The sequence below is a fragment of the Pelodiscus sinensis genome, chromosome 25 (genome assembly GCF_052426305.1).
Source record: "Pelodiscus sinensis isolate ZL-2025 chromosome 25, ASM5242630v1, whole genome shotgun sequence".
Classification (NCBI taxonomy): domain Eukaryota; kingdom Metazoa; phylum Chordata; order Testudines; family Trionychidae; genus Pelodiscus; species Pelodiscus sinensis.
Genome location: NC_143076.1, coordinates 2,779,369 through 2,802,060, shown reverse-complemented (window position 1 = coordinate 2,802,060; position 22,692 = coordinate 2,779,369). Strand labels below are relative to the sequence as shown.

General features: G+C 48.0%; 1 protein-coding gene across 1 annotated transcript in view; it reads right to left on the bottom strand.

Annotated features, from left to right (window-relative positions):
• The window catches only part of EI24 (EI24 autophagy associated transmembrane protein), an 89,219-nt gene that overhangs the window by 14,415 nt on the left and 52,112 nt on the right, over positions 1 to 22,692 (bottom strand). The window contains exons 6-8 of the mRNA XM_075909260.2: positions 14,284 to 14,408; positions 13,344 to 13,463; positions 11,927 to 12,038 (exon numbers count right to left, since the gene is read on the bottom strand). Coding sequence (XP_075765375.1) covers positions 11,927 to 12,038; positions 13,344 to 13,463; positions 14,284 to 14,408 — 357 coding nt within the window. The remainder of the gene's footprint in view (positions 1 to 11,926; positions 12,039 to 13,343; positions 13,464 to 14,283; positions 14,409 to 22,692) is intronic.

The window sequence follows — 22,692 nt, the reverse complement described above, 5'->3', positions numbered from 1 at the left end:
GTTGATATGGACTTGTTCCGTAAAGTATAGCAAGCGGTAATACATTTCAAGATTATTTTAGATATCCGCTGCAAAGACAACGGTTGGCCCTTGGATTTTCCGTCAGAGCACAGGAAAAGCCGCTGGGATCATCGAAAAGGGCAAGTCCGATCCAGATAAAAAGTGAGCACCCTCCGGACGTCCAAGATATGTAGATGGGCTTCGTGAGTCATTGCATGTGGTTTGGGGTAAAAAAAAAAAAAAAAAAATCGAGAGTATTATAGGTTCATTGATATGAAATTCCGAATTCACCTTCAGCAGAAATTTTGGGTGCGAGTGTAGTATTATCCTTTGGTTGGTGAACAGGGTGTATGGAGGATCAGCTGAAAGAGCTGCCAACTCTCAACTTGTCTGGCCGACATTATGGCTAGAAGAAATATCACCTTCATGGTGAGAGTCTGAATGTCACATGTGGCTAGAGACTCAAATGGTGGATATGTGAGAGTGTCCAAAACAAACTCAAGATCCCACAGAGTAGGTGGTTTCCTGTGTGGAGGGTGTAAGTTCATTAATCCCTTCAGGAAACGTTTAGTCATCGGATGAGACATAATTGAAAAGCCTTCAATTGATTGTCTGAATGCAGAAGTTGCCGAAAAGTGGACTTTAAATAGATGAAAGACCCCATTTAGAGTAGTGCAGATGGAGAGCATAGTCCAGAATGCAGTGAATTGGAGTGGACATCGCATTGAACCCGTTGGCTACACACCAGGAATGGAACCGATGCCACTTATGAAGGTAAGTATTTCGTGTGGAGCCACGTCTGCTATGAAGTAATATATGTTTCACCTCTTGTGAACAAAGTGGTCCTGTGCTTTGGAACCAGCTAGGAGCCACACCATGAGGTGCATTCAGTCGATCTGCGGTTGTGGCATGAACATCCCTGGCTGCATGAGCAGATCTGGTCATCTGGGTAACGGATATGGTGGTCGGCGAGACATTTGCAGTAGAAGAGGGAGCCACGTCTGTCTGGGCCAGAAGGGGGCTATTAGTATCACTGTGGCCCTGTCGTTGATTATTTTCTCCAGCACTCTTGGGAGAAATGGAATAGGACTCATAGACTTTAAGGTCAGAAGGGTCCATTATGATCATCTAGTCTGACCCCTTGCACAATGCAGGCCACAGAATCTCACCCACTCCCTCCTAGAATAATCTTCTCACCTGTATCTGATATTGAAGCCTTCAGATAGTTTGAAGACCCCAAGATACAGAGAATCCTCCAGCTGTGACCTGTACCCCATGCTACAGAGGACGGCAAAAAAACTTCCAGGGCCTCTGCCAATCTACCCTGGAGGAAAATTCCTTCCCGACCCCAAATATGGTGATTAGCTAAACCCTGAGCATGTGGGCAAGACTCACCAGCCAGACACCCAGAAAGTTCTCTATAGTAACTTCTATCATCCCTCCATTAACCTATTTACCACTGATAATTAATGGTCAATTAGTTACCAAGATCATGTTATCTCATCAAACCATCCCCTTCATAAACCCATCTAGTTTAATCTTGAAGTCTGCTAGATCTTTTGCCCCCACTACTGCCCTTGGAAGGCCGTTCCAGAACCTCACTTCGCTAATGATTAGAAACCTTTGTCTAATCTCAAGTCTAAACTTCCTACTAGCCAGCTTATATCCATTTGTTCTTGTGTCCACATTGGTATTAAGCTTAAATAATTCCTCTCCCTTCCTGGTATTAATTCCTCTAATATATTTAAAGACTGCAATCATGTCCCCCCTCAGCCTTCTTTTGGTTAAGGTAAACAAGCCAAGCTTCTTGAGTCTCCTTTCATAAGACAGGTTTTCCATTCCTCGGATCATCCTAGTGGCCTTTCTTTGTACCTGTTCCAGTTTGAATTCATCCTTCTTAAACATGGGAGACCAGAACTGCACACAGTATTCCAAATGGGGTCTCACCAATGCCTTGTATAATGGCACTAACACCTCCTTATCCCTACTGGAAATACCTCGCCTAATACATCCCAAGATCGTATTAGCCTTTTTCACGGCCATGTCACAATGGCGGCTCATAGTCATCCTATAATCAAGCAGGACTCCGAGGTCCTTCTCCTCCTCCATTACTTCCAACTGATGCGTCCCCAGCTTATAACTAAAATTCTTGTTATTAATCCCTAAATGCATAACCTTACACTTCTCACTATTAAATTTCATCCTTTTGCTATCACTCCAATTTACAAGGTCATCCAGATCTTCCTGTATGATATCCCGATCCTTTTCTGAATTGGCGATACCTCCCAACTTTGTGTCATCCGCAAATTTTATCAGGACACTTCCACTTTTGGTGCCAAGGTCAGCAAAGGAGGGAAAGCACAGAGAAGATGGTGGTGAGTCCAGCTGATCAGGAACACATTCCCCAGAGATTTGGGGCACAGACTTGCTCTGGAACAGTATCTGGGACAAACAAGTCTATACTGGGGTGCCCCCAGCGTTGGAATATGGAAAGGACCACTTCGTGATTGAGTTCTCACGTGATTGAGTTCTCACTCGTGTTGAGGAAACAGGTGTCTGCTCAAGGCATCTGCAATGGAATTGTCTTTGCAAGGTAGGTATGTTGCTATGAGAGTGATCTTGTGATTGATACACCAATTCCATAGCTTTGTGGCTTCTGCATACAGGGACCTTTATTGGGCCCCTCCTTGTCGGTTGATGTAGTACACCATGGTGGTGTTGTCGGAGAAGACCTGAACCATCTGACCACAGATCTTGGGAAGGAATATCTTGTATGCATTGAACACCGCTCTGAGTTCCAGAAGACTGATGTGCTGTAGGGCTTCCTAAGCATTCTATTGGCCTTGAGCTAATTCGCCCTCACAGTGGGCTCCTCATCCTAGGAGAGAGGCGTCCAAAGTAACTTGGACAGTGGGATGTGGACGGTGGAAAGGAACCCCGGAAAGCATGTTGGTCAGAGAATTCCATCACAGGAGGAATTCCTTCCCAAGATCTGTGGTCAGATGTATCACTGTCAAAGGGAATGTTACTAGTCTGTGTATGTTGCAATCGTCCGGACATATATGGGCGGCAGCCAATGCTGCAGACACCTGAGGCATAGTCTGGCATGTTGCACTACATGTGTCGTCACCGCCACGTGTCCCAAGAGTTGGAGAAAAGTAAGTACTGACACTCTTGGGCTGATGGACAGTGTCTGTGTGAGGTATTGAATTTTGTGAAACTTTCTGTAGGAAGATAGGCTTTGGCCCTCATAGAATCTAATCGTGCCCCAATGAACATGAAGGATTTTTGTGGTATGAGCGAAGACTTTGAAACGTTCAATACAAGGCCCACATCTGCGAATAAGTCTTGTGTGACCTGAGTAGCAGACAGTGCATTTTTGAACAAATGAACCTTGATCAGGCAATTGTCCAGATATGGGAAGATCATGATGCCTTGACAACAAAGGTACGCTGCCACCACCACAAGTGTCTTTGAAAACACTCTGGGTGCAGAGGAGAGAGCAAACGGGAGGACTTTGTACTGAAAGTGCTGCGTGCCCACAACAAACCTCAGAAAACGTCTGTGTGCTGGGTGTATCGTCACTTGGAAATACGCATCTTATAGATTGAGGAACGTGAACCAATTGCCATTGCTCAGGGCTGGAAATATAGAAGTTAGAGTCACCATCCTGAATTTCTGCTTCCTGAAGTACCGACTGAGATTGCACAGGTCCAGGATCGGTCTTCATCCTCCCGATTTTTTCTTGGTGAGAAAATAGCGAGAGTAGAATCCCTTGCCCCAAAATTGATTGGGTACTGCCTCCACCGCCCCAATCTCTAGGAGATGGAGAACCTCCTGCATTAGGAGAGTCAAGTGAGAAGGGACAGGATTGGAGGAGTGGTGGGGGGGATGGGAAAGAAAATGGATGGAGTATCCTGATGTTACTATCTCCCGGACCCAACGGTCTGTGGTGATGGTAAACCATCTGTGCTGGTACGGTCTCAGGAATAACTTCTGTGTTTCCGGGTCGTACATTAAAGGAATGGTCCTCAGTCCCTCGATCGTACCATCAAACTTGCTGTCAGATGTTCTGGGAATTTGGGTTTCGTCCAGTTTCCAGTCTTCGCTTTTGTTGACGTGGTCTGGGGCATTGTTGTTGTTGTGGATGGTCTTGTTATCTGAACCTTGGTGCCCCATACAAGAAGGGTCTCTGTCTGAAGTAGGGAGTATATCGTTTGCGACAAGATGGAGGTGTATACATCCCTAAGGTTTTCAGGGTAGTTCTAGAGTCCTTGCCCGAATGCAGAACTTGGTCCGTTTTCTCTGCGAATAGACTCTGCCTGTCAAAAGGCAGGTCTTCTACCTTAGATTGTAAATCTTTAGGTATGGAGGACATTTGTAGCCATGAAGAGTGTCTCATAACCACAGATGTCACCGTGGCCCGTGCCACTGCATCAGCAATATCAAGGGAAATTTGTAAGGCTGTTGTTGAGGCCATATAGCCTTCCTGGATAACTGATTTTAAGAGCTGCCATTTCTCGTCAGGCAAGTTCTTTAAAACTGCTACCATCTTCGAATAATTATCGAAGGTATGGTTAGACAGATGAGCCATATAGCTCACCATTCTCAGAATAAACTTTCCATCCAAAAATATTGAGAAGTTACTCACCTCGTGTAGTAATGAGGGTTCCTCGAGATGGGTCTCCTTGGGTGCTCCACTCATGGTGTCGGGCTCGTCCCGCACCGCAGCTCGAATGCTTTGTATAGCTGTTTCCAGCTGGGTGCGCGTGCGCAGGGTGCAGCTTGCGCCGTTCGCGCTCTTTGATCGTCGCGCGCACCCAGCTTCTCTGTCAGTTCCTCTCACCGTTCCGTATCTGTAAGGGGTACAAAGAACAAGAATACTACTCCGGAACAGGGAGGAATGGTGGGGCGTGGAGCACCAACGGGGACCCATCTCGAGGAACCCTAGTTACGGCACGAGGTGAGTAACTTCTTGTTCCTCTTCGAGTGGTCCCCGTGGGTGCTCCACTCATGGTGACTTCGTAGCAGTGCTCCCAGTGCATTCCCAGAGTTCCGGTTTATCAATGACTGAAAGCACTGCTGAAGACTCAGGTATCCATCTGTGCACTATTGCGTAGTGGTTCATAAAAGTCAGATTGGAAGACCAGGTGGCTGCTCTGCAGATTTCCGGCAGAGAAACTCCTCTGGAAAAAGCAGTGGAAGTTGTCACCACCCTCGTCGAATGTGCTTTAGGTACAGTCTGTAGTGGCTTGTTGCGCATTGTATGGCACATGGTGATACAGGAGACTATGATATTAGAGAGGCATTGGGAGGACAATGCATTGTCCTTGGAATGATCTGCTATAGACACTATTAATCGATCAGTCTTACGCCAGGCCTGTGTTCTGTCTATATAGAACGCCAATGCTCGACGTACATCTAGGGTATGAAGTAAGGAGTCCCGATTTGAAGTATGGGGCTGTAGCCAGACACAAAACCCCATCTTGTTTTTATCAGTAATTGACACGCCTGCACTGTCTCGGGAGAGGAATCTTGCCCATCACATACCAGAGGTGCCCATTGTCTGCATCTTCCCAGGTGTGAATTATGCTTTGCACCCTTCGTGGGAAACTTGGCATTCAAAGCCATTTTTCCTGATTGGCCACTTGAGACCAGGAAGAAGCCCATGTGACCCAAGGGGTATAAAGAGGGTTGAGTTGCCCACCCAATTTGAGCTCCAATCACCTACACCTGCTGGCAGGTATTGATTGTCTCCCGAGGTCCGTGGGACGCCCAACCTCGCCCTACTTCTTCCCGAGGGATTGAGAGAAAGACGCTGGCCACGCCAAGTCTGGAACGCAGGGGTGAGAATTGTACCTGCAATGTATTTTCTTTATGTGTACACTCTAATTGTCTCTCTGTTGTAAGTTAGTTACTTTATTATAGTTTTCTTAAAGTCAAACTGCTTCATTTCTATTGTAAATCACCTTTGGTAAGGTGATTTTGCTATAAACTTTGGGAACAAGTGGGGTGCCCTCATTCACTTATAAAATATATATATCTATATACACTGAACCAAGTTTCTTTATTTCTTTTCTCTTTCTTTCTCCTATAAATAAGCCAGTGCGTGTCAAGCTTCTGACTTGAACCCGTGCTGCTGTACCCGAACCGAACACAAACAAAAGAACTTCAGCCGGTCATAAAGGGACAGATATAGGGAGAGCTTGGGCGTTTGGATTTGTGTCACACCCAGGTGGCAAAATTCAGTTGGGGCGCTTCTCAGTCTCCCCGAGGCTGCCCGCTGCGAAGGAATTATGAAATTCTAGCAGCTAAAATCTGAAGCGTAATAAGCTCTTCCTGTACACACTGGGGCGTCTGTTAGCCTGTTTGGCTACCCTCTGCGACGGGACCTCGGTCCTAGCAGTAAAGTCACGGACGTTAAACTACTTTTCAGGGTGCCCTCCAGCCTCCTAGGCTGCCCACTGCAACGAGACTCTGTGTCTCAGCAGTTGAAGACTTGGGTGTAACACACACGCACACACTGCCCTGACCGTCGGCTGACAGGGGCTTAGGATAAAAAACAGGCAAAACGACTGGTTCGTTAACATGAAATTGTGTAGCGACCTTAGGAATAAAGGCTGGATAAGTACGTAGAGTAACTGAGTCATTGGTAAAAACTGTGTAAGGTGGTGTTGCCATTAACGCTGCCAGTTCTGGGGGAGAGACCGCCACATGTGAAGATGAAGGTGAAAGGCCAGGGGCTGGGTCTTCAGACTGATGATCATCCCGGTCAGACAACTGGCCCTCTTCCAGGTCTGAGTGACGTAATGTTCCCGCTCGACTGCGTGAGGGAGAAGCCAGGTCCCAGTCACAGTGCTGATAGGCTGGAGAGTGCCTCGCTAAAGGTGAACTGTAGCGCAAAGGGCGTTGGAAATCATAGTGACGGGAGTGTGACCGTGGTAAGCACGGAGGAGAGCGATGACATTTGTAATAACACCTTGATGGACGAGATGAGCACCTAGATCATCTATCGCTAGTATGTTGTCTGTCGTGCCCGTTGCGTGGAACGTAATAATAAGAACGGTCACATGACGGAGAATAGGATGGACGTCTATAGCAGCTCCTATAATAGGGGTGGCCATAAGGAGAGTCCCCTCTGTAATAAATATAATGCCCGGGACTGTGACGTCGGTACCCATGATGCCGAGGCGAGCCATGCCCTCCTGGAGGAGAGGGGCCAGGTGAAAATCTTGGGGAAGGAGAAAGATGCATGCTCCATCCCCGAACTGGTACAGGCACCTCTGAATGGGAAAGAGCACGTAAGTCTGGCTGCTGCTCCGATGCCGGTATACTTATCAGCTGCTGCTGGGACGCTGCCTCCCCCAGTGTCGGGGCTGCCTGTAACTGACAAGCTACACGCGGCATCTGCATAATTGGCTGAGGGGATGATGGCACCAGAGGGGTTTTCCCTGATGCAGGAGGCACAGCAGGGGATGTGCTCCTGTCAACAGCTGCCTGCTGTGGGGAGGAGAGCGATGCCGGTGCAATCTGACTATGCGCATAGGTTGTCCACACCACAGCTGACTTTGACGCCAGCAATGTTGCTGGCTGAGATGCTGGTGCCGGTAGAGCTCTTTGAGGCGGCACCGCAGCCCACGGGGCTTTGCTGAGGAGCAGTGTGGTGCCGGCTGCTTCTTAGCAGAGGCTGTGCTTACCGGCACCGAGGCTGCGTCCGATGCTGAATTCGCTCTCTGAGGCGCTGCAGCCTTATTCTCCCTCGACCCTGATCCCGATGAAGAAGATCGTGGGACAGATTCAGAGGGAGCACAATCACCCACCACCAATATATCGGGTGGCAGGGATCTAGCTGGGGAGATCCTTAGCCTTTTCTCCCTCAAGTCCGGGGACGAAATCCATCTCTTAGGGGTTCTGTCCTGCTGTTCAGAGGTTTCTGCCCTGGGGTCCAGTGCCTTATCGAGGAGAAACATCTTGAGACTCATCTCTCTGTCACGCCGAGTACAATGCCCACAGGTATGGGGAGCGTGGCTCTCCCCCAGGCAACGTATACAGAGCGAATGCCCATCTGAGGTAGGCATTGGCTCGCTGCAGAGGCTACATTTCTTAAATCCGGGAGACCCAGGCATGGTGTTTGTCAGCTTCCGAGAGGGCGTTTTTTTTTTTTTCAAACTTATCCCCAGTTAGTAATAGCAGGGAGCCGCTGTAATTAAGAGGCTTGCTTTCTTTCCCTTTTTTTTTTTTTTATAAAGTAGATAAGATCAAACGACAACAAAGAACTCTAACTATATACAATTAACTAACTAACTACAGGTTCCCTGAGGGAAGGAAACTACTGTGAGGAGAGAGATCAGAAGCTCCGTCTGCGTTCAGGGATGGTTAAGAGGAACTGACAGGGAAGCCGGGTGTGCGCGAAGATCAAAGAGTGCGAATGGAGTGAGCTGCACCCTGCGCACGCGCACCCGGCTGGAAACAGCTGTACAAAGCATCCGAGCTGCGGTGCGAGACGAGCCTGACACCATGAGTGGAGCACCCACGGGGACCACTCGAAGAGGAACTAAGCGTTTAGATTCTTTATCAGCCGCAGCATTCCTATGCTGTGGTGTCTTAGATTTTTGCTGGGCTGCGTCCACAACTAACAAGTTCGGTTGTGGATACATGAAGAGAAATTCCATCCCCTTCTGTGGAACGAAATATTTCTTGTCCGCCTTCCTATGAATGGGCTGAGTGGATGCCGGTGCCTGCCATATGTCATCAGCAATTTCTAGGATTGCTTCATCAAAGGGTAATGCTATCTTCCATTTTGGGGATTTTTGAAGATTTTTCAACAGCTTATGTTGTTTCTGTTGGACCTCCGCTACGTGCAAGTCTTGTGATTCTGCCAATCTTTTAAAGAGGTCTTAAAACTAACAAGTGTCATCTACTGGAGAAGAATCACCAGGGAACACCGCATCATCTAGAGAGGAAGAAGCAACAGAATGGTACACTGGGGATTGTTCCTGCTGTTGCTGTTTTGGTGTCACTAGTTGTGCTAGCTCTAAGTGTACTTGAGGGCAAGGCACATTTCCAGCCGGTGTCGAGGATCGAGTGGAGGCAGCTGATGGCGCAGGGACCCTGGAGCTGGTGTAGGAACGATACCAATAGCGTTGTGGAGATCGGGAAGAACGCCCAGAAGAGTACCATCACTCATTAGGATAGTCGCTGTGGTGACGGTAATGGTCACGATGATAATGAGACGATGAATATGCAGGTGAGTATCATCGTCTGTACTTGTGACGATATCGAGGTGAAGATGAGCACATAGGTGACCTAGGTGAACGAGATCTGCGTCTGGTGTACGAAGGTGATCGAGAATGTTTGCAGTAGCGATGTGGCAATGGTGAGTATCGATGATAGTGTCTTCTCGAGATATTGGTAACATGAGAGTCGTGTCTATGTGACTCAGAGAAAGCGGAAGAAGGTAATCTGGGCTGTGAATAAGGAGTTAAGTGTTCAGGGCTTGGTGAAAAGTGAAGCCTTGTGCTGGTTGAATGGTCAGCTCCTGCAAGCAGCAATGATTGATGTGACCTCTGGAGGGAGCCTTGGTGCTGCGGTGCCAGTGAACGAGCTGGGAGCCGGTACGGTGCAGCCCTGGAGGTTGAAACACTAGTGCTTTGGTGCTTGTCAATTGCAGTTGCTGAATCCAGTGCCGGCGAAGAGCCTGCTGATACTGAGCTCGGTGCCGGTGATAGTGCCAGGGAGAAGAGGCATTGAAGATGTACCGAGGAAGCCAGTGCTGCACTAGGTGCCATAGCAGCCGGCACCGAGATGGCTGGTGCCGCAGTCACCGGTGCCGAGATGGCCGGTGCAGAGAGAGACAGAGCCAGCATGGGCTGTATAGGTGCCGCAACAGCCAGCATGGCTCTGATTGGAGCTGACGGTGGCAAGGTCGGTTCCGCTGGTGCTGATCGCGACATCGGAACCGCCTGGACTGAAGCACCCGCAACCGCGGGTATGTGAGGGTGCCAGGGGATCAGTGCCGATTCCGATCTGGGAGGCACCGCCATTGCCCAATTTGCCCCCCTGCTAGAGGTGGGGCTAGGCTCAGAAATACTGTGGCTTTTCCCATGCCGCTCACCCTGCTGCTGTAGCCCGGTCAGTTTGTGACCCTTGCTCTTCAGGGTTTTCACTGCCACCAGGGTACTTTGCTTTGAATGAATATCCTGCGGCTGAAACGCCTTGCTGTAGAGAAGCAGCTTCAGCTGCATCTCGCGGTCCCATCTCGCTTGGGCAGACAATTACTGATAATTGGGGCATTTGTTGGGTACATGCCCATCGCCCAGGCACTTGACACAGAATGAGTGTCCATCAGATGTAGGCATAGCTTCATGGCACTGAGAACACTTTTAGAAGCCGGAGGAAGCCGGCATTACGAACTGAGGATAAAACGTTTTTTTTTTCTTTTTTGAAACAGAGGACTATTAAACAAACACTCTCTAACTAAACTAAATAACTACTAACTACTGGCTGACTACTAACTATTTACAGAAATCTTTCTTAAACAGCTGAAGAGAAGGGAATTGCTCTGCCTGCAACTGTTGAACGGTAAGGAGGAACTGGTGGGAAGCTGGACTCAGCGCAAGCTAACTATCAGCACAAGCAGCACGTGCCCGATGCATGCGCAGTCTGGCTGGACCATGGCTGACGACTCTCCGACTTGCGGCGCCGGGACGAGCCCGACACCTCAAGTAGAGCACCCACGGGGACACCACCGAAGAAGAACGTTCCTATAGCACAGTGGTTGCTATAGCAACCTTTTCAAGCATACAGACCCCTTTCCAATATTAAAATTTCACAGACCCCCCCTAGTGGAGCAGCAGGAAGGGGCGGCCAGCACATCCCTTGGCCTGCGTTGCTTCCTCAGCTCCTGCCCCCTCCAGCTCCTGCCCATCCATGGAGGATATAGTGAGGGGGCTCTCATGGCCAAAGGCAGCTCCTGCTCTGGCACTCCGCCTTGGTCTGGGCACGGAGTACTGAGGGAGGAAAAAAAAGAAAAGAAAAGTAAGGATCCATCCCACTGGAGGACTGAGACAGGGGAGAGGACTAGACCATAAACAGCAGCACAGCTGGCAATGGGAAGACAGATGGTATCAAGATCCCATCCCAAGCATGGGAGGGCGATTGTGAACGGCGAGGCCCAAGCGAGAATCACCTAGTGTAAAGTCCCAGTCCCTCGGTGGACCCGATCTTAACTTTTCCTTCCCTTTCCTAAACTTTACGAGGCCCCCCCTACGCTACTGTGGTATACCACCAGGGGACCGCGGGCCACAGGTTGGGAACCATTGCCAAAGCACCTTCAGAAGAAAGTCAGGGATAGCATCCCAGTGTTGCAGTCAACATTCCTCTCTCTTGATAGAACAGTCTCTTGGACCAGTAGCAGTATGATCCATTGCCTATGCAGACACCATAACACTAGGATCTCACTACCAACTATGAGGTACTGCTCCAGTAAGTAAGCTCATCTGTTTCATTTATCTTATTAATGTATTTCACCCTTTGGCAACACCTCAGCTTCTGCGTACAGACCCATTACTGAGATATTAACTTCCAAAGGTGGATAAACAGCCAACGTCATATATTAGAGTAGTACAAGTTAAAATCATCCCCTAGTTATATCCATCTTACGTAAACTACACAATAAATCTACCAGCCTAACAAGGTTTAATGCCCTGAAAAAACAAATGCAAAAATACAGAACAAATTCATTCTCAAAAGAGAGGAGGATAGAGGGGATAGATCATTTGGCAACATTCAAAATTATTTGCTGGGACAGAGAGTTTTTGAAACCAATCGTCATCCTACTAGGGATCTTATGCATTTAAATATTCCCAGCAGTGCAGAATGTCACCAGATACATGCTGTTAGCGCTGGAAATAAAGGTAGCACTCACCTTTATTAAACCAGCGATACTCAAAGCAATACAGGGAGTACAGCAGCGACATGTGCAGGAGGCTAACCAACTGGCCAATGATATCAATTGGGAAGAGGCTCACAATCATCCCCTGCAGAGGAAGAGAATAAATTGAGTTTGCATTCTACAGTAGGGGATTCATCTTCACCCTAGCAAATGATATGAGAGCATGTGACAGGGTGTACCAACCCTGCACTGGTAGTGAAGGAGTTAACCAGGCTTGCCAGGCTGAGAAGGCCCCTCCCCCCGCAGCCCTGCTGGGCATGCTCTAGCTGCAGGGTCAGTATAAAGAGCAGCTCAGTTGGGGCTGACCATGGAAGGGGAAGGAGCTCCTGCCAGAGCTGAGGAGCAACCACCTCTGCAGAATCAGCTGGAACCACAGCTGGCGCCAGAGACCCCGCGCCAGCCGGAGCCCCACCTGCCACCAGAGCCCCCGTGCCACCTGGAGCCCCAGCTGCTGCAGCCTCCCCCGCGGCCACCGCACCTGCCATGAGCTACCACCACAGTTGCGACACCGATTGTTACGGCGCCAGCCACAGCCGTCCCGGTCACTGATGCCGTGCCAAGTGCAGCCACTGGCGCATTCGCTGGGCCAGGTGGGGACGGGGTCAGGCAGCAGGCGGGGGTAGGAAGCAGCCCAGGGCAAGTGGCAGGAGATAATCTGGAGAGCTTGGCATGCTTTCCTGCCAAGCCAGTGGTGGAAGCCACCCACCACTCATAGGGCCCTGGGTGGGGGCCTGGTGGAGGAGGGCCCGGGCCCCCCTACCCTGACACCCCAGAGAGGGGAGCCCTTTTGGAAGCAAGAGAGACTTGGCCGCTAGGCCACCTTAACCCCCAACAAGGGGGCAGTATAGACTAGGCTGCTGGGCCATACTGACCCTCAGACAGGGTGCAGTACAGATTCAGCCGCTAGGCCACATTTATCCCCCCGGCCAGGGGGCAGTAGAGACTCAGCTGCTAGGCCACATTTACCGCCCCCAGCCAGGGGGCAGTACAGACTCGGCTGCTAGGCCCATTTACCCCCCAGCTAGGGGGCAGTACAGACTTGGCTGCTGGGCCATATTTCCCCCTCCTAAAGGGGGCGGGGCGTGCAACCCCGTGTCACAGCACAACTAGAGATTCCCTTGATTTCTTGTACTTTTAATTTTATTCTCCCACCCTCCAAACCCGACCTCCCTTCTAGCACAGCTCATCCTGTCACTGTGGGAATATCAATCAATTTGGTCACAATTTTCTTCATGTAACACCTCCAGCCAAGAGGCTCTCTCTCTTTCAAGGCTGTCGCTAATGCCAACAGCTGCATTTGAACAGCAGAATGGTTTGGCATCTCCCTTAAAGCATTTCACAACTAGTAAACACTTTTTTCTCTACTGACTCAAGAAAGGTCTAATCTCACCTGGATGAGAAATAGTGCTTGCAGTAAGAGGTTAAATAACATGTCAGCAATGATTTTACTGACACTGGAAAAGGGCTGGGGCTTTCTTCCGGAAACTTCAAATGCCAAATCTGCAATGTCCTGAAATAGAGAAAGCTATTTCAGGAAAAATAATTTACAAAGACAATTAACACAAGTGTGTGCACTACTGATCTATAGTTATCATGCAGATTCTACTGAGTACACTTTCAGTATGCAGTAATAGCTTTAGCTAGAAGGGTTTGCACTTTTCATTCAAGGGGTCAGAGAATTTTGGAAACCTATGTATTGTTAATCCCATTGCCACAAATGGAGAAACTGAGGCACAGAATCCAAAGTCATGCAGTAAGACACTGGCAGAACAGAGAAGAACTCAGGTCTCCCAACTCTCAGTCCTTTTCTGTAATCACAACCCCATGCAGTTTTGATCTCCCTGAAAACTATGTCCCAATCAACATGAAACACAATGCATACATTCCATAGTGGACCTGCCATCATAAGCAACTATCACAATGCCAAGTCAATCACCACATCTAGAACAATAACCTCTGTGTAATAAAGTTCCTTTCTTGGAATTATTCATATTAGAGCATATGGCTGTCAAAACTCTGTCCAAATAAGGGCCACACTAGCAGCTTGTTTGAGCCAGAAGGCTTTCTCAAATAGACATGAAAGAAAGCAGGTTATGGCTCATTTATAACAGAGGTACCAGTCTGTGGAGACTACATGTTCCAGCATGCAATGTCTCATCTCAGTCTGACTGGTCACCCTTCATACTAAAAAATAAAGTAGGCAATGTGGTGTACTCTTGCATTATGGTCTTAAGTAAGCCACCCGTAACACAGCATATACTATGTCACTGGTTTAATGTGAACTTCTGCTCCCATAGTAATGAGGGTTGTTTCTCATCATCCTCACCTACCTGAAACCAGATGGCATTGACAACTTTACTGAGCACAAACAGAGGAAGGACCCAAAGGGCACTGAAAATAGAGGTGAGGATAAATTCCAGCCAAGACCAGACATCACCATGTAGTGAGGGATCACCTTTAAAATAAGAATAAAGTTTCCCATCAGCAACATGCACATAAGATTCTCTGCATTTCAGACCGCACTATCCATAGTTTTAATGGAAAAATAGCAAACAGCAGTCTCCTTAGTACAGATGTGATTGATATTCTGGTCTTACTAAAAAGGGAGTCAGGCCTTGTCTACTCAACAAGATAAGGTTGAATTTATTAAGGTCAATTTCTTACCACCTTATTTTGTCAACTTGAAGGTCCATGTTCCTGCTGTGTACAAGAATTCAACGTATTTGAAATAGCGCATCCCCTGTAGAGAGAATGCCATCAACTTTGAAAGCGTTTCACTGTAGGTAGCTATCCCAGTGCCTGTGCCATTTTGCATTCTGGATTATGCTCCCAGTGCACACTGGGACCAAAACCGTGTAGCGGATGGTTCTGGGTTCATGTCTTCAGCATCCCATAATGCACTCATCTATTCCCCCTTGCTTGAGATCAATGGGAAACAATGTTTTTGCACCCTTTTAGGCCTCGATTACCCACATAGATGCCATAGCAGCACGAGCTTCCCCTTCTTCCTCCCTCTCCCCGCAAATCCTGATTAAGGATGTTAAGGACTAGTTGACTAGTCGAGTAGTCGATTCCCCCCTCCCCTTGCTACCAAACAGAGGCAGCAAAGGAGGGGGGGGAAGAAGGGGTACTTCAAAGTGGCAGTGCCTCGCAACTGAGCCGAGGATCAGCTGTGCAGCGCTGCCACTTTGAAACTCCAAGGTGGCGTTTCAAAGGGGCAGCCACCGCACGGTTGCTCCGTGGCTCAGTTGTGCGGCGCTACCTCTTTAAAATGCTGAAGCACCGCGGAGCATGGGGTCAGCTGGGGACTCCCCAGCTAACCCCATGTTCTGGGGAAATATCACGTAGAACCCGAGGTCAGCTGGGAACTCCCCAGCTGATCCCAGATTCTAGGAAAATGCTGTGTGGAACCCAGGATCAAATGTGGAGTCCCCAGTCCTCAACGAAGGAATGCAGAAGTGCCTATTGACTAGTCAAGTAGCTGATGGAAATTCCATCAACTACTCGACTAGTCAATTAACCGCAATTTAACATCCTTAATCCAGATGTGCATCAAAGCATTGTGATGTTAATGTCTACCTTGGCGTACCTAATGGTGGAGTATGTCAAGAGTGTATGCCCAGCACTCCAGAAAGAGGATAAGGACAAATCTCTGGATGCCATGGCCATGTTGTTCAGACAAATTTAGAAAATTGGAAACGTCGGCAGCATTCAATTCTCTGGAAGCAGTGGAATGCGAATTCTGGTGCTGCCAGACAAGCACAGACTGATGGGACCACATAGTGCTGCCGATATGTGATGATCAGCAGTGTCTGCAAAACTTCTGAAAGTACAAGACCTCTTTCATGGAAATCTGCAAATGGCCTTCCCTGGCTCTGAAGCACAAGGACACCCAAATGAGACCCACTCTGACAGTGGAGAGGCATGTGACAATTGCCCCATGGAAACTTGTGACCCCAGACTGCTACCAGCAGTTGGGAATCAATTCGGAGTGAGGAAATCTACAGTAGAGGCTACTGTTACACAATTAGCCAAAGTAATCAGAGAGCAGTGTCCGAGACAGAACATCAGAAATGGCTGCCCGTCGCAGGGAGCCATAGCCTGTAATACCTCTAAGGCTGGTATAGGGGGCTCTGTCTGTGAGGTGGAGTGTTTTCCATATAAGGGCATGTAAATTAATAATCTTCCCCTGCTCACTCCACCCATTGCAGTGAAAGATCAGCCAATGGTCTGACTTCTGCTCAGGCCTGCTACTCCACCCACTGCAGCAAAAACCAACCTATGGGGTGATAAGTTCACAGGCAATAAAACAGGCAGGCAGCCCCTCTCTCACTGGGGATTCGCATCGAGTGAACACCTGGACTGATCACCCAGACACCTTGAACCCCCCGCTCTCGAGTCTTACTGAGCGTACTCTGAGTTGGTCGACCCGAGTGGAGACAGTTTATGAGCGTGTGACCGGTACTTGTGTTCCTGCTGTCTCCAGAACTGGTATAACCCCCCCCCCCCCCCGCCCCGCCATCATCCCTATCCTGATTGATTTTTTAGTTGTCCTTATTGCTTGTCAAGTGACAGTGGCTAAAAAGTTACTAAGTTAGTTTATAAATAGTTGTGGTTTAGGTTTTTTACTGCTTCCTTGTATAAAGTTGTGTAAATAATCAGCCCTATGGACAATACCAGTGTTAATTCAACTGTTCCTAACTCCTGGGCAGTTATTGGGAATTATTGTGATTTAGAAAAGCCTCAGGGAATTGTTTTGTGTTGTCTGGCAATCTGTTTAATTTTTGTTCTGATGATTGTCTGGCGTCATCAAAATAAAATCAGTTTGTGCTTTTTGAAACCCCCAGTTGTGGTCTCATCCTTTCCGGCATCCCTTCGAACCTCGTGTATTACGGGGACTGACAAGCAGCAGAATGGGAAACGTAGATGCCACAGTGGAAGGCTTTGCCACGATGGGGTTACCTAACTACAGTGGGGCAACAGACAGAATGCACATCCCCAGCTTGGCACCTTGCCAAGGAGTACATAATCTGCAAGGGATACTTCTTGATGGTGCTGCATGTGCTGGTGGATCACAAGGGCCATTTCACTGACATCAAGGTAAGATAGGAAAGTTGCATTACACACACATCTTTAGGAACTCCTGTCTCTTCAGAAAGATGCAAGCTGGAACTTTTTTCCCCAGACCGGAAGATTAAAACTGGAGTGGTGGAAATGCCAACAATGATCCTTGGTGACCCAGCCTGCCCCTTGCTCCCATGGCTCATGAAGCCATACATGGGCAGCCTGGACCACAGTAAGGAGCAATTCAACTACAGGCTGAGCAAGTGCAGAATGGTGATTGAATGTGCTTTTTGGCATATAAAGGGAAAGTTTAGGAATCTGCTGATGAGGTCACAGCAGAGAGCACAGCACAGGGCAATACATATCAGGGAGACTTTGAAAAAAGTTTTATGAATGGACAATTTTGAGAGTCATGCACCTTGCTCTCAATGAGGTGCCCCTGCATTCAGTGCGTTTGCCTGAAATCCCCCACTCCTCCCCTGCAATACAAACAATAAAGAAATTGTTGTTCAGAATTCATGCATTTTTATTTAGGGAAGATATCAGACACACAAAAGGGGACCTCAAGTCAGGTGATAAGAAATGCAAGGACAACCTTTTGCTTCAATGCCCCAGAGGTTGAATGTGAGAAGCCGTCTTTGAGTCCCCTTCCCCCATGTCGTACAGCTCCTGGGGATGGAAGCTATGGAACTGGGTGAGAAGGGAAATTGTTCTACAAGGGGAGGGATGCTCTCCAGACATACTGCTATGTGCCCCATCATAGCCATCAGGGACAGAAAGACATTCTCCTGGTGCTTTCATTGCAGTTCCCTGCATACTCTCTTCTCCTGGTGCTCCACTGTACTCTATTCCAGCAGTGTATTCCTATACTCCATTTGCTCTTTAAACATGTCCATTTTTGCCTGTAGATTTGTGCAAGCCAGATAGCTGATGGACCTGAAGGAGTATGCCGTGAGCTCCCTGCTATTCCCGCTGCAATGAAAAGTAAAGGCCATACATTACAGGAGATATATTGTGGAGCCTAAAACCTAATCTGTTAACATTCAGCAAAGGTCTCTCTAAAGAAAATGGCGATGTGTTCTGTGCAAGGCCAAAGTTATGCTTTAGAGCAGCGACTGTATAGCAGGACACAGCAGAGTTCTCAAAGGAACATCTGGACTCTCATAGTTTGAAGGCAGGCATGGTAAGGGGCCTGCCAGCCCACAGTCCTGCAGCTGGGAGGGAGGGAATGGGGTCTAGTTGTGCTGGTGCGGGGGCAGGAGGGCAGCTCACATAGTTTCCCCGCTCTGTGTCCATCATACCCCGCTTCCTGGGAGAGTGCTACTTTCCCATATCGCAGGAGGGGGGACAGAGTCAATTCATGTAAGCAGGGCAGGGTGGTGGGTCACATGGCTTCCCTCCTGTGTCCACTACACCCCACTTCTCAGGAGAGTGCTACTTTCCCATCCCACAGGAGCCTGTGGGGTGGAGAGCAGAAGGGAAAGAAGGAGTGCCAGGGGCTGAAGCCATGCTAGCAGCAAAGGCAGCAGTTAATAGCTTCCCCTCCTCCTTCATCCAGGTTGCCATGTGAGACATCAGTATTCTCTAAATCACACAAAGTGATTGCAAGCAGATACTGAATGAATGTGGCCAGAAACATGGACCTTATGCTACAATGCTTTGTGCTGCAATGACACCAGACCACTCACTGGTGGCTTGGTGTGGGAAGGACAAAATAAGGTAGGCCTCCCCAGAAACCCTGTGACAGGATCAAAGAATTCCAATATGAGAGCTTTATGGAGATATGCAGGGAGGATTCCCGCTCCATCTCCTGACACGTTAAACTGTTCTGAGCCTCCCGCACTCTGTACACACAGAGTGTGCAACACATCACACTCAATTGCCTTAACCCTCTTGTACCAAAAAAAAAAAAGTGAACTCACCAGAAGTGCCCTTCATGGGATCAGTACCCAATTGTGAGAGGAGGGGACTGACACCAAGGTTATAAAAAGTTCTTGACTCTTGCTGCTCACTGGCTGGCCATTCTCATCATCGTCCTCCTCCTCCACCCCTTATGTTGTCCTCTATGCTGCTGCCCTGAGTGTCTTGGGAGGATTCCATGGTCTGACTTAGGAAGCTCGTTGGGTCACCCACAGGATAGCATGCTGCTCGTCGTAGAAGCAGCATGCTGGCAGCGATGCACCAGAACGTCTGTTTGTCTCCTTTGTCTTGTGATAGGACTGCCTCAGCTCCTTTATTTTAACATGGCACTGCTGGATGTCCCTGGCATATCCTCTCTACACCATGGTTTTTGCCATCTTTCCATAAATATCAGTGTTTCTTTTGCTGGTTCGGAGCTCCGAGAGAATCGATTCCTCTCCCCATGCCTTGATGAGGTCCAAGGTTTCCTTCATACTCTATGATGGTGCTCTTCTGCACCCTTGGGAACTGAAGATCATGGAACTTGAACTCATGGCTATGTGTGCTGCTCAGGTGTGCTCACAACGCTGGCCACAGGAAATGAAATTCAAACTTTCCTGGAGCTTTTCCTGTTCACCTGGAGAGCAGCAGTCACTAGTTCTGTCCAGAGTGATCACAGTGTCCCAGAGGTCAAGAACACTGACTTTCTCAATGCTGGATCAACACTACTGTAAATTCAGCCATGCATGGTTGAATTTTGCATTACTCCTTATGGAAAGCTCCTGCTTTTCAAAATCAACTTCAGCAGCTCTTAAAGTCAACGGAATGGGCTTAGTAGTGTGGACTCATTGTTTAGAAAATTGACCTTATGTGGCTAAATTCGACCTAAACTAGTGTAGACCAGGGCACATATAAAACCAGGAAGGGCCATTTCCTCCTAACCTTCTTTACAGACCCCTTTTCAAATAATACCCTAGCAGCAGTACTTCCATAAGAAATCAGTGGTTAATCCTAAGGGAACATATGCTTTGAGGCTGCTAGTTCAAAAGCAACGGCTTTCAATTTCTTGTGTTATAAGCAAGAATATAGTTGCTTCTTCCAACATTAGGGATAAGGTTTCTGGATTTGTCATTTATTTGTGGAAAACGTAAGTGGATGGGAAGAGAAAGCATTTCATAATTAAAAAGTTGTGCAATAGACACATGGGAAGATCTTGCCTATTCCTCAGTACTATTTTGAACGGATATTATCAAAGCTGTGTGGCTTGGCTTTGAAGAGATGAAAGTCCCAGAAAAAAAGATGGGGTTCTCTTTCATTTTGATGGCTAACTCTCTGGGTTTCTGATACTTATAGTGAGATTCCTTGACTTATCTGCTCCTCGAGTGCTCATTCTAATCAGCATTCTATTCCTTGCTCTGACTGAACTTTAAGAAATAACAGTTACAGCATATATATCATGAGAGATCAGACACCTGAACAGTGGATAAGAGTGCACCCAGTAGCAGGTAGAGAAGGACAGACATAAGAGTATAATGACAGAATGGAGTAAGGCAAGAGACAGTGACAGCAAAAGGGAAAGGAGATGAACAAAGATGTGTGGGGGGGGGGGAGAGAAAGCAAGAAAAAAAGAAGGTAGGATAGTATTAAACAGAAGAGAACTAGTGGATGGGAAAGACAGGTCAGAAGACATAGGGTAAAGGTAAAAGATTTGCCTGGGTAAGTACTGTAGCAGGACATCTCTTTTCTCACACCAGCCTTAGCGCTTTCCCCTCAGGCAATGGCAGACCTGAAGTAATCGGCCCTACTCAAGCAGAGTTTGCTTTCCTCCTCCTGTGTTCTCTTGGTTGTATTTTCAGGGTAGGCCTGGGGGTCAGCCTAAGGGGTGATCCTCCACCAAACAAAAAAAGGAAAGAACCTCAAACAACAACCCAGCTGGGTACAAAGGAGTGTGTGTGTCCCCATGGGTGCTCCACTGTAGGTGACAGGTCACCTGGAGTTGCAGATCGGAGCCTTGTACAGCAGTTTCCCCCACTGAGCCACACATGCACAGGAGGCATCTCCCATCGCTCCCACCCAAGTGTGTTGCTCGCTCTCAGTTCTTTGTCTATGCCTGAGTAAATAAGACTCCGAGCGGAGGGGAGGAAGGGAGGGCTGTGGAGCACCCACATCTTGAGGAACAGTTGTTACTGCACAAAGTGAGTAACTTCCTTTTCTTCTTTGAGTGATGTCCCTACAGATGCTCCACTGTAGGTGACTATAGATCAATATTCAATCTGGATGAAGGGAGTTGGAGTCTCAGTCTGGCAGTGGTGGATAAAACTGTGGTAGCTACCGCTGAATCAGAAGCGAGTTGAAGTAATATGGCATAATGTTTAGCAAAAGTGTGGTCTGATGACCGTGTCACAGCTCGATAAATGTCTATTAGCGTAACGTTGTCCAAGAAAGCCATGGAAGCAGCTGTAGCCCAAGTAGAATGTGCTCATGGTAGATGTTGTAATGGCCAACAGGGTATGACACTTAACTATGCATGTCGATATCTACTTTGAGATATGCTAGGATGAAATGGGTGTCCATTTTGAGCATTCCACGATGGATATAAAAAGTCTTTGAGATTTACGAAATGCTCATGTTCTTTCCAGAAAGAAGGCCAATGCTCGTCGGATATTAAGAGTCTGTAGGGTAGCATCTTGCGGTGAGGCATGGGGCTTTGAGAAAAAGGTAGGTAACACAATGGGTTCATTCACATGGAATGGTGTACAGACTTTTGGTAAAAATGCTGGATGAGGTCTCAGTGTGACACTGTCTTTTGTAAAAACTGAGTATGGGGGTTCCGCCATAAGGGCCCCAAGTTTTCCTACTCTCCTTACTGAAGTGACAGCTAGTAAAAAGCAGACTTTCATAAAGAGGAAGGGTAGTACAACAGTGGCCAACTGTTCAAAAGGGGGCCTGGTCAAATAATCCAGAACAAGATTCAAGTCCCATAAGGGAGGTGGGGTCCTATCGGGTGGGAATATGTTGTGGAGGCTCTTAAGGAACCTTTTGGTGATAGGATATGCAGATATGGAGAAACCATCAAATGGGGTGTAGGATTTAGGATGTAGTCTAGGATGGTGTTCAGTGGGGACATCCATGGTTCTCTCTCAGTCCTCTGACACCACTGAGAAAAGCAGACTTACATTTTTGCATGTAAGTCTTTCGTGTAGATGGTCTCCTGCTATGAAGGAGAATGTCTTTCACCGTCTGAGAACACTGGTCTTCTAATTCTGTGAACCATAGAGTAGCCACACCTGGAGATGAAGAGTACTGAGTTGTGGATGCAACATCTTCCCATGGTTCTGGGAGAGAAGGTTGCATCAGCGTGGCAGTCAGTAAGGAGGTTGAACCGCTAGCTTGTGGAGGTATGGAGACCAGGTCTAGCACGACTACGATGGGGCTATGAGGATGACACACATGCAGTCTGTGCAGAGCTTGTGTAGGACTCTGGGAATAAGCGGTATGGAGGGAAAAACATAATGCAGAGGAGCTGTTCATTTGATCAGAAATGCATCACCTAGGGACTGTTTGCCAAGTCCCACTCAGGAACAGAATTGGGGGCATTTTGTATTTTGGGAAGAAGCGAAGAGGTCTATTGATGGCCTCCCTCATTTGTAGAATAGTGAGTTGGTGACCTCTAGATGTAGTTCCCATTCGTGGTCCACGGAGAAGTTGCGGCTCAAGGAGTCCATTGTGACACTGCTGGCCCCAGGTAGGTAAGATGCTGTGAGTGAAACCTGGTT